This window comes from Perissodus microlepis, chromosome 18 (genome assembly GCF_051167445.1).
Source record: "Perissodus microlepis isolate ML-2025 ecotype Zambia chromosome 18, ASM5116744v1, whole genome shotgun sequence".
NCBI classification, from domain to species: Eukaryota; Metazoa; Chordata; class Actinopteri; order Cichliformes; family Cichlidae; genus Perissodus; species Perissodus microlepis.
This window is the reverse complement of record NC_140478.1, coordinates 16,753,798-16,765,833: the sequence shown is the minus strand read 5'-3', so window position 1 is coordinate 16,765,833 and position 12,036 is coordinate 16,753,798. Positions and strand designations below refer to the sequence as shown.

General features: G+C 40.6%; 1 protein-coding gene across 1 annotated transcript; it reads left to right on the top strand.

Moving 5' to 3' along the window:
- Window positions 1-3,260: 3,260 nt before the first annotated feature.
- snorc (secondary ossification center associated regulator of chondrocyte maturation) lies at window positions 3,261-8,811 on the top strand. The gene is made up of 3 exons (XM_084913271.1): window positions 3,261-3,404; window positions 7,485-7,643; window positions 7,737-8,811. Exons 1-3 carry the CDS (start codon window positions 3,326-3,328, stop codon window positions 7,844-7,846), a joined length of 348 nt encoding a protein of 115 aa, XP_084769397.1. The 5' UTR covers window positions 3,261-3,325; the 3' UTR covers window positions 7,847-8,811.
- Window positions 8,812-12,036: the final 3,225 nt, after the last annotated feature.

Below are 12,036 nucleotides of genomic sequence, written 5' to 3'. Positions count from 1 at the left end.
GTGTAACTGATTTTTTTTTTTTTTTCCATTAACCCGGTCACACTGCAGGAAACCACATTTTAGACGTCCTGTCCGTGAAGAGCTCGAAATGTATGCATGGAAATTTCATCAGTGCCAGGTGATTAAGAGGGTCTATTAATGAAATTAAATTTAGGAACCATGGGACAAGTTAATTATCTATGCATTTAGCCATGTAGACACGGCCAAGATGACCTGCTGGTGTTTAAGTATAAGAAGGGAGAAGAAAGATGACTACGTGCCATAGAGAGAAAATAACAGCTGAGGCTGTAGCATACACTGACTGGCCACATGATTGTTGATGCAGACAGGCTGGTCTAAGTATTTCAGAAACTACTGATCATCTGGGATTTTCCCATACATCCATCTCTGGGATTAATGGGGAATGATCTGAAAAAGACAAAAGAAAGCGTGACTTCAGTAACTCAAACAACCACGGCATGCAGAAGAGCATGCACAAAATAACCTTGAAGGAGATGGGCTACAGGTTGGATGTTTTGAGCAGCAGAAGACCACACCAGGTGCTGTTACAAAAGCAGATATGAAGATATGAAGCTCTCAAATCTGCAGCAACTGTGTGATGCTGTTATGTGAGGAATGTTTCCAGCACCTTGTTGAATCTACTAATCTATCTAATTGAAGACAGTTCTGAAAGCACATGGGAGTTCAACCCAGTACCAGTAAGGTTTAGCTAATAAAGAGTCCATTTAATGTATTTTGCGTGCAGTAAACCAGATTTTTGCTCCTTTATTTCTTTCAATTTTTTCCCACATAAGCAGTTTGTTTTCTTTTTTTTAAATCAAAACCAACACTTAAGCCTCGAAAGTACAGTATCAAAAACAGCTTAATGATATTGAGGAAGTAAAACTGAATTTTCCCGCAGTGCTGGCGCTAGTGTTAGTTACATGGTCAAGTCATATTTTTAAATCCACAAAGGGGAAATTAAAAATTCTCCCATAAACAACAAAACATTTTTTTAGCACGTGCTCTGGCGAAGCAACATGTGATGAGTATCCGTAAGGCAAAAACAGGAATGATGAGCTTCCCAAGAATGACTTATCAAAACACCACCGACTTATAGTGATCAGCCACAACACTAAAACTATGGCTGAAAAGAATAACAATCATCTTGTTCCAATGAAATGTTTTGCAGAAGTTACTTTGGCTGTGAATCTCTCGGCTACATATTACCACAGACCAAGATCAAGGTCAAATGGTGGACCTTAGAACTGAAGAAGCTTCTAAGGTCCACCATTTGACCTTAGAACTGAAGAAGCTTCTCGGATGAGAGGTGAAACGTCTTCAAGTAACTTAAAGAAGTCCAGACGCTTTTCTTTGCAAGCTCCTTTGACGACAGTGATTAGGCTTGTTGTGTTGTTCTCAGTGACAAAATCAAATCAATCTTCAAAAGGGTAAATAGGAACTGAAATGTCCTCATGCTACGTTGCCAGATTGTTGGCTACACCCATGAGTCATGGTCAGAAATTTATATGTGCTCATCATTGCCATGCGTGTCAAGATAATTTTGGCCTTTTATTGATTTCTTTGAACTATTCTTTTTCCAGGGCGGAATGATTGGACAACATACATCTTTAGTGACTTTACAAAACAAGAATCGGGTGGGCAAGTTTGAATTCATTTTGTATTTTCTCTAATCCTCACAGAGTCAAAGTATATATACAGGCTTAAATACATCTTCTGCTTGTGCTGTGTTAGTGTCTGCATATCATTGGATGATGGTAATCTTCCTGCCCCTGGCTATCATGAGTCTTGGTGAGACGGGTTTCCATGCCAACAGCACCCTCGTAGCCTCTGGCGCCAACAGTAGCGCAAGTCCTTGGGTGTGATCGTGGTCCGCATCTTCGTGCCCGGAGTAGATTATGGTTTCACCTGAAAACGGTCTGGTCTGGCCGCTTCCGATCCATCGGGTCTCACATAGTCCGAGAACCTTGATGCTGTATCTTCTCATCTCATTGGCCACCTGCGCTGACTTGCCACTTTCATTCAGGGTTCTGATGATCCAGGTCCCTATCCTGGTCTTGGCCTTGGTCGTAAGAAGACTTGTCGGCGAGCTTGCTTCCCGAAGGCATTCACCGGCACGCATCATGGGCCCCACTGAAGAGGAGTCTTCCCGTCCAGGTAGTTGTCGGGATGTACTTGTTGTTGCAGTTTCTGTAGCATGGCTTTTTTTTAGAGGATGGGGTTGCTAGCCCCACACCCAACCCTCCTCTTTTCTCATCCTGGACTTGGGACCAGGCAATGGTGGAGTTGGCTCTTATATATATACTCTCTCAAATCTTTTAAGAAGTGTGCTGAAGGTTCTACAAAATCTTTTAACTTGACAAGGCCAAGGCGTATTTACAAAACTTGAGCTATTTGGCTACAATGACCAGAGGTGGGTTTGGAGGGGTAAAGGTGAGGCTTTCAAACATAAGAACACTTTGCCAGCTGTCCAGCATGGTGGTGGTGCTCTGGGGTTGTTTCGCTGCCAGTTGTATTGGTATATTGCACAAAGTGGATGAAATAATAAAAGAGGACTACCTCCATATTCTTCACCTTCACCTCAAACCAACAGCTAGACGGGTGTTGGGGCTTCCAACAGGACAATGATCCCTAATACACATGAAAACTGTTTTTTGTAAATGATAGAGCAGACCACAAGTAAACCGACAGAAATAAAAAATGACCTCACTGGTAGGTCGCCTAACACTGACTGCTCAAGAAACCAGCAATTCCTGCAGCAGGTGACTTAACAGGAACGGAAGAAAAATATCACTGGGCCATCAGCCTGAGCGTACATGTAGAAGCTGGTATTTTATGAAGAGTCCGCCAACTCTTTGAAAGTGCCAGTTTGCTGAAGCACCCCTTTAAAATACTGTCCACATATTTGAAGCAGTATCAACAAAGATATTGTCTTTAGATTTTCTCAGTACGTAGTTTATCACTGACATCCTCCAGTTTGCAGTCAGATATTTCCTTTAAGAATTGAATGTCCAATAGAGGCCTGCGTGATGTGACCAGGCCCAAATGTTTACCTCTCACCCCAACTATGTGACCGGAGAAGTTGTGGAGTGGGTGGGCCCCCGTGATGATGTGTTCACAAGGTCCACACTGTCCAGAAAATCCTGTGCACACCTAGTTCCACCCACCATCCCTCTCTCACTCTCTCTCCTGCTTGCTTTCCCCTCACCTTTCTCCCTTCTGTGCTCCCCCGTACTCTTCTCCTGCTCCCCTCACAGACTTAGCTATTCGTTAAGAGACTCTGCTTGAGGAGTTTTTTTGGAGACGCTCGTCGCTTGCAGCCGCCATGGTTCACAGCAGCAGCAGCATCTGCAGAGTTGCCCTGCTGGTACTCTTCAGCCTCCTGGTAGCCTTCGTCCATGCAGGTAAAACCTCTAGTTCTGAGTAATATTAATATATATATATGTATATTTGTGGAATACATTTGTCGAATACACAATAAAGATCACCTGGTTGCGCAGAAGTTAATGGAGGTGGAAATGTTTCAGAACGAAACATGCAAAACCGTAAAGAAAGCATCAGCCTGTCGCATTTTAAATGTGGGCAAATTAATTTCTTACATTTTTTTAAGTAGGTCGAGGTGATTTCTTTACAGACACTGAGATAATTTCATAATCTCCATAAAGAAGAAAGTATTTTCTTTTATTATAGCTGAGCTTTTCTTATATATGAGTACATTTTTAGGGTTTTTAGACAATGTTGCCTGCGTTTCTCACAGCTCTCAAACAAAAAACTTTGTATATTCATGTCATTTTTCCCACAAAGGCACACTGAGGGCCTGATGTGTGTGTCGGCGGCTTGATGTAAATGATGCAGTTGTGAGAACTGAGAGAGCTGTGAAAGCTGCTCTTTGACGAACAGGATGACTCAGTTGCTTTGCCTGATGTTCGTATGAAACTCAAACCCGCCGCCCTCTCACTCGAGCTAAGCTGAAGTGATTCAGCGTAGTGCTGGTTTGGATTTTGGTACCTCTGGAGTGCATTTTATGTGCGTGAAGAGAATTTAGAGATGGTAAGAAGAACATTTCACACAAAAACTGTTGGTTCTCATTGGATTGACAATCTGAAATAGCCCTTGACAGATTGCCACATCACTGCTCTTTCTTTCACTTTCTCTTACCTCTGCCAGTGTTTCCTTGGAATATATCTCAGATTCACTCGAGAAAACCTCGGGAGACTGTAGACTGGCTCTCAGGCCTAGAGGTCAGAGTAGCAGTCAAGAGGGCAATCGGGCAACAAGGTCTTCCCTGTCTTGTATGGGAAAGAGGCAAAGAAAAATGTGTGACCTGTCACCGATTACACAACACCTACATATATTGTGAAAGACAAGTCTGCAGGAGTTATGACTTGCCTACAGCTTTCTACATTTTGTGGGCTGTTCTAACTTTGGAGGGTGCAGTTGCAAGGTGAAAGCATGTCTCTTATGCCTGCCAACACTGACAAATGAATGCTTTGTTGGATCACAGAGCAAAAAAAAAACTCCCGCCAGGAGAAGTACTAATAAGGCCAAGTCGTCATGGCTACAGGTTGCATCTCTGCTGACTTCATATATAAATTTGCAGTGGCACGACTGCATTGTCATACAGCAGTGTCATCAATTGTTGTCACAAGTCTTGACCACAACATCATCCAAGATGAGCGTGACAGGCAGCTTCATTGGTTGACTCAGCATGGGAAACACACAGAGAAATGTCAAATAAGAAGTTTAAGCAAAAACAGTGTGATAATTACTCACATACACTCAGTGTTGAAAATCGTAGCCTTGACAGTGGTGTAGTTGTGTAATGTGAAAATGGAAAACAAAGTCTCTTCAGGCTGTCCTTGTTTCAGAGTAAAATCCAAAACACACACCAATTATTTTTCAAATATTTTACTGTGGAAAATGTGTCCACCTACTGTGGTATTTTAAGATGGCGAAGCGAGGGCACACAACACCACCGGTGTCATGTCTGGGCTGCATTACTTGTGGTTTTCGATGCTCTGCCAGGTTGCTTTTCACATGCATTCGTCTGCGTGCTTTGTCACCTGTCTGACTTGTGTGAAATCCTGAGCAAGGAGGCCAGGGGCCCCAACAAATGGGCCTCTGTGCTTTTTAGTGTCTGAAATCAGCCCTGCCCACAGCCTGCCAAACGCGTAGCGAGTCTGTGCTATATAAGAAGAAAGGCTAACGTCTGGAGTTGTGTATCTTTAAAAAGAGAGAAACAAGCAAAGATTTTTTTCCACCCTGAAAAACGCGATGTACACATATGCACGCAGTGAGCACTACTACTGTGAGCAGGAAACGGCACGTAAATGACAGATGCAGCAAATATGTTACAAATTAAAATTCATATATGTGCAATTTCATTTGATTTGTTAGAAGGTTCAAAAACACTCCAATTAAACAAAAAAAAAATTCTTGCAATCTTTTCCTGGTTCACACTTCACATGGTTAAATCGGACAGACAAAACTGTCATTTTATATATAGCACACATGTTAACACAACTCAAGGCTGCTGTTGCTGTTTGTTGCTCTGAATGCTCTGTGGGCTTAAAATGAAAATAACTTCTTTCTAAAACTCATTTTTATTTTTAGAAATGAAAACTCCTCAAAGCACTGGTGCGTGCTGCTACTTTCAGAAAACAGTGTGAACTTGCTCTAACAAAAAGGAGAACAACAAATAAGATGTCCAACGTCAGAACTGTTTCACAGGCGCTTCATTATATATATCAAAATGAACTGTGCTGTTTTTTTTAATGGTAGTACAAACTGTGCCATGATGTGCCATTGCAAAATGCAGCTCTGTGAGACTGTAGGTATACCTTAAAAATCATAAATGCTTTATAATGAATTATTCCATTAACTATGAACTAATTATGCACTCATGTATTGCAGTTTAACAGCTAAATGTTGTGCATGAATGGTTACAATATCAAAAACTCTAATAATATAAATCCAAACTTGACTAATTATCACAATAACAATCACCACGTTAATAGAGATTATAATCCATTTATAAGAAAACCATTGGAGTGGTCATGTGAAAGAACTGTGAGTCGAAACATGCTGAGGCACAGACAGTAGATAATATTTTTTTTCTCTAGTGGCTCCCTGACTAGATTCAAACCCTACCTCATGGAAACAAACCCAACGGAAAACATGTTATTATTTTTTTAACCTTCTTATTAAATCATTCTGTCCAGAAGGTGCAGCCTTTCACACATAGAGAATATTTAATAAACAAGTTTGTTTGACATCCAGTGCCCAGCCACTGGCTGGCTAGAGCCTGTCCGGTTGTTACTGGTTGCAGCCTGCTGCCCTGCGTGACCGCACAAGCTGCCTTTTGTGCCCTCGGCTGAAGGCCTCATTGATGCCTGAGCTGGCCACAGGCCCGGGCCTCCAAACCTTCAGCCAGCTACAGGACAGGAAGCTGCACACAACTCTGAGTCAATACTGACATCAGGCTGCGTATCAGAATTTCAGAGATACTGCCGCTAACAAGACATGATATGATGTGCACTAGTTTCAGTAATTTTGTCGTGCTTTCCCCTCTGTTAGCAACTAAATAAGGTGCATTTGAGCCTGAAATAAGGATGAAGGAGCTTCCTGAGGGCATCAAAGGCCACAAAGTAAATATGTAGGGTCAAATAGCTGAGTGTAAATATGTTTGCATTACGGTTTTTTGGTATGCGCAGAGTTGAGGACAGAATAATTGAATCTGTGAGGGTCTGAATGGGTGGGCTTGTCTACATCGAGCTTATTTTTTAAGCAGAGATGATGATCAGTTTTTCCCCCTCTAACTTCTAAAAAACAGCTGTACAGCTGTTCGATTGCCAAAGCTGTTACCAAGCCGTTAAAGTGGTTTAAACTCTCCAAGTGAGCATTTCCTAAACTCTAAAAATTGGTTAGGAAACACAAAAAATTAAGTCCAGAGAGACATCGTGTTTTTCTGACTACTGCAGCAGTGTGAAAAGTCTCAGGGTGACTACATGCTCAGAGCAGAGGAATGCCAGACAAAGAAGATTTGGGATGGAAGGAGAAGAGACGACTGAAGTTGAGAGCAGAGTCGGCAAATCACTTCATCTCCTACAGGATGTTTGTTTGTTTGTTCTGTTTAAGATTGGCTGAACCCTTTTGGGGGAAAAGAAACATGTTGAGAGACTCTACCTGGACCTCAAACGGATAAAATGTTCATCTTCTACAAAGAGATCTTTATACCCAGACCTGAGCTGTTAACCCAGTGAGACAAGAGAGACGCTGTTGGAGTCCTTACAGAAAGCCCCATGCATGCAGTTTTGCATCCCACCTAACACAAAGACAAGCAGGCCCGTTAGCAAACCTGGCGCCTCGTCAGTGAAAGACTTCAGTAAGAAAACATGCAATCATAGCTGATGCAGCACATCAGCCATGTCTTTTCTTTTTTTTTTTTTTAAATGAAAGCTATCCTTGTTGTCCTTTTTCTGCAGACACTGTTTCAGACACTGCCCCAGCAACTAGGGACAACCAAGACACCGTGTCTGGAGATGAGCCACCCAGCGACACCACCCCCAAAACCCACTACTTAACAGACCATCCCTCCACCATCGACTATGATGATGCCACAGAAGTTTTCAACGAAGAGGAAGGTAAAGTTGTCCCATTTTTGACTGATCAACATGCACACAACCACCAAATAAATTTTGTTTCCTAATTGTGTGTGTATATATGCGTGTGTGCAGGGGCCATGGGGCCAGGGGCCATCACAGCCATAGTTATAGCAGTCTTCCTGGGAGCATCTGTCCTCCTCGCTCTCATCGTCATCACACTCAGGAAGTTCACCGCCTCCTAGAGGAAACACATATGGTGTGTGTGTGTGTGTGTGTGTGTGTGTGTGTGTGTGTGTGTGTGTGTGTGTGTGTGTGTGTGTGTGTGTGTGTGTGTGTGTGTGTGTGTGTGTGTGTGTGCGCGTGTAGGTGTGTGTGTTGGTAAACCATGACTGTTTGTGTGCCTGTGTTTCTCTGTTGCTTCTCAGTTCCATCTTTCAACTCCAGGCTCGACCATTGTGTAAAACGTGTCTTTTGCTTTGCTGAAAATTGTGGCAGGCTCCTTATCTGACTATTTGCAGATTTCCTAAATACTCAAATTGTTGCTCAACACGTCCACTTGTTGCTGAAGGAACCATCTTAGAAACTGGCTGGCTCTTCCAGTGCAATGCTGTAGCACATTTGTCACTTGTGGGTTGTTGTTTTTTTTAAACATGTTGTTTTCCAGTCATTTCAATGTTTCGCCTTTCTTCAATACATGATTTTGCTTCTATGTTAGCAGGAAGTGTTTGTGGTTATGTTTGTCTGCGTCTTACTTTTCCAAACAGTGAGAAATATATTTGAATTTTTTTTAGCCGTACATGGAAGGTTTTTATTGGTCTTTCTCAGTAACTGTACCTGAGTAATTTTCAAAAATATTTCCAAGGTGTCACCGTGCAAAAGTTTTCAAGTTTGTATTAAACCATTAACAAACATTTGTAGAGTCAAATTAAGAAGAGAACATCTTTAAAAGGGGCTTTTTCAATGAAAGTAAACAGACGTGTTATTTGTACCTGCAGAGCAAATATGCAGTTAGTGCTTGGATGAATGTGCCTTTTGTCTTTGCATGTTTGTGTGGGGTTTTTTTGTCTCTCTTTTTTTGCAGGAGGAAAATTAGTATAGTATATTATGAGATATTTTTCTGTACAACCCAGAGTCCTCAGTCATACAGCTGGATGCTGCCATTTTATCATCAAGTCAAAAATTATTAAATCATATTTTAATAGTTTAATGTGTGTGTGTGATTGCACATGATTACTGAATTAACTGTAATTTTTTTCTTTTAGACATTATACATTTTCGTGTACAATTACAGACTGTATATAAAAGATTTGGGTTTGAAGATTGAAGCCAATTCAGTTGGGCTTTAAAGCTGTTTTCTTTATATTGGCCAACAGGGCGCCATGTATCTGATTGCTAAGATGAAGTCAAATTCTTTGGGAGTTTATAAGGAAGGGACCCCACTGGTCCCTCGATGTTTGACTACAGTAAACACTTTCCTGATCGGTTTGTACTTAGCTTTCGCTCATATTTACCAAAACATTCACTTTGTAAATTATGGTGCCATTTAGATATATAAACATGATGAAACATGGTATGATCCGTGGCACCTTGTGACTAAAAAGTCATAAGTACCATATGGGCAAGAAATGTCCTTCAGTTCTTATTCACTGCTTGCTCATCACATTTAGTTTCAAAAACTAAACAAGGCAACTGGAAAAAACCTCCTTGCTCAATGCTTTTCATAAAACCAGACAGTGACTCACATCAGAAATTATTCAATTTTAACTTTTACTATAGAACTAATACTGTTATTTCTTCTTAATTCTGAATATTAATTTTAAAATGTAATATGTGTCTTTAGTAGTTAGTAGTCATCCTGTACTATAGTATATCGTCTTTCACTTCTGATGTTTAAAAAAAAAAAATCGGGTCAGATGAACAAATAATAAACAAATAATAAATGAATTAAGACACACACCATGTCTTAATTTATTTAAACTAAACAAAGCCAAAATTCAGAGGTACTTTGTGAAAAAATCAATACTAACTTAACAGAGTTAGTAGATACCAGGTGCTGCAACTCAAATACACTTTCAAACTGATCAAATTAACTCGTCATCAGCTGGTGTGTGCTAACTCAGTGACAAGAATTAAGGACATCAGCAATGATTTTAGGAAAACAGCTGTTGCTTTCCATCAATCTTGAAAGATTTATGAGGCCATTTTCAAACAATTTGAAATTCACCATTCCGAGGAGAAAACATTAAAGACAGTTGCCAGTCTTCCTCACGGTGAACACCCTGGGAAATTCACCCAAGCCCAGACCGTGCAGTGCTCAGAGAAACTGCAAAAAACTACACGCCTCAGTTAGCATATTAAATGTTAAAGTCCATTAAAGCAGAATCAGTGAAAGACTGAAGAAGCGTTGCCTGTTTAGACGGGATGCCAAGAGAACTTTTCTCTAAAAAGAACATGGCAGCACAGTTCAGAACAGCATGGCAACATTGCAAACTCAGCAGAAACAGTTCATACCAGCTATGAAGCACGGCAGTGGAGGGGTGATGATATGGGTTTATATTGTAGCCACAGGCACCTGTAGCCACTGAGTCCTCAATGAACTCCTCTGTGTACCAAAGTATTCTGGAATCAAACGTGCGGCTATATTTCCAACAGCTAAGGCTTGGATGAAACTGGACCAGGCAACAAAGCAAATATCCTGAGGAGAAAAGAAAGAAAAGATTCACGGAGTTGTAATAAGCCCAGTCAAAGTCCAAACCTCAACTCAAATGAAATGATGAGGCGAGGCTTTTAGAGAGCGTAAACAAATGCCCGCAAACCTCAACGAACTAAAGCAAGACTAAAGAAGAGTGGGCCAAAATTTCTCCACAACAATGTGAGAGACTAAGAAAGTCATACCGAAAACACCTACTTCAGGTTATTGCTTCCAAAGGTGATTCTTGAAGCTACTGAATCAGAGGGCGTACTTAGTTTTTCCCACACCGTATCTGCATTCTGGCTTAGTTTGTGTTGAATAAAGACACGGTGTAATATGTCATCCGCTGTTGTTCATTTGAGGTTGTATTTTCTTAAGAACTTGGCAATGACCGAATGACTTTTTATGTCCTGAAAACATTAGAAGTGAAAGAGGGCATACTTTTCACATGACTGCATACAAAGAAACACATTTACAGAAACAAAAAAGTGTCATATGGTTTCCCCAAAAGTGAAAGCATTTTTTTTTCCCAGTTTAAAACTGAAAGCACATTTCGATCTCTTCTTACGTACTTGAATTTAACTATATTTCTCTGCTGACTGATGACGGTAACTTCAAGCTGTGAAGTGTAGCTGTGGGCACATTCTCACACTTTAAATTCAGTTAAGTCATCTCAGTACATGAAACCAGAAAACCCTTAAACATAATCACAGTCTAAATCTGCTTCTGCAGCTTCTCACAGACTTAAAAGGAAAAGGGCTTTGAAAGCAGTGTTCAGAAATTTTCTTTCACATAGGACAACTCATAGCGGTACGTTTACTAATAACAGCACTACTACTGAAATCACAGTATTGGAGGCATCTTGCTTTATTAATAGTGACTGCTGAGAGACTGTAAACAAACTAGTTGTTGACCTAAAAAAAGAAAAACCATGCAGGGAAGTCACATGGACAAGGCCGGGTCTTTATATTCAGCATTAAAGTATTATATTTAATTTTGATCAAATGTTACATCTTATATTATATAAATCTACATTCACATTATATTCATATCTCTTACAATTCATGCAAATCAATTTGTAAATAATGATGTTCACAGATGTTCAGATTTTACTAAGGATAAATAACAATAACACTTCATCTTGAAGTCAAGAAATTTGTGACTTCTCTCACGATCAGACTAGGAAATCTTTCACTTGTTGAGCAAATGTGAAAGTACTACAATATTTACCATGTTAGGTTTTAATTTTTAGGCGATAAATAATATGTCCCCTAGCCACACAAGGGCTGGTCTGGAGTAGGGATAAATGGAGAGGGTTGCATTAGAAAGGACGCCCGTCATAAAATCCTTGCCAAATCAAACATGCAGATCAAGACTAAAACAATAAATACCAAGAAGGCCACACATTTTAGTTAGGTTCTGGCAACAAAGCCATTTATTTTGATTTAGGGAAAGGTCACACTTTGGGTTCTGGTCACAGGCAGGATAAAAGGTGGATGTAGCTGACATGATGCCACCCATTGGTTTCTTAAGTCCCATTTTGAGCAACATTGCCATTTTGGTTGCAACCCCCCCTCCCCCCAGATGTGATGAGGAAAGGGTGGGTCTGACTATGAAACCGTCTCTCCCTGGGTCATGACTTGTCATTCGCAAGTGGTTAGCTAATGACTTTGCAGTTTCATATCACTGACCATCCTCCATTTTAAAACTAGGAATAACCAAGACTTTCAAATGAAACTT

Coding starts and splice junctions, on each gene's coding strand:
- snorc (XM_084913271.1), top strand. CDS start 3,326: ATGGTTCACAGCAGCAGCAGCATCTGCAGAGTTGCCCTGCTGGTACTC. Junction 3,405..7,484: donor GGTAGCCTTCGTCCATGCAG/GTAAAACCTCTA, acceptor CTTTTTCTGCAG/ACACTGTTTCAGACACTGCC. Junction 7,644..7,736: donor AGTTTTCAACGAAGAGGAAG/GTAAAGTTGTCC, acceptor GCGTGTGTGCAG/GGGCCATGGGGCCAGGGGCC.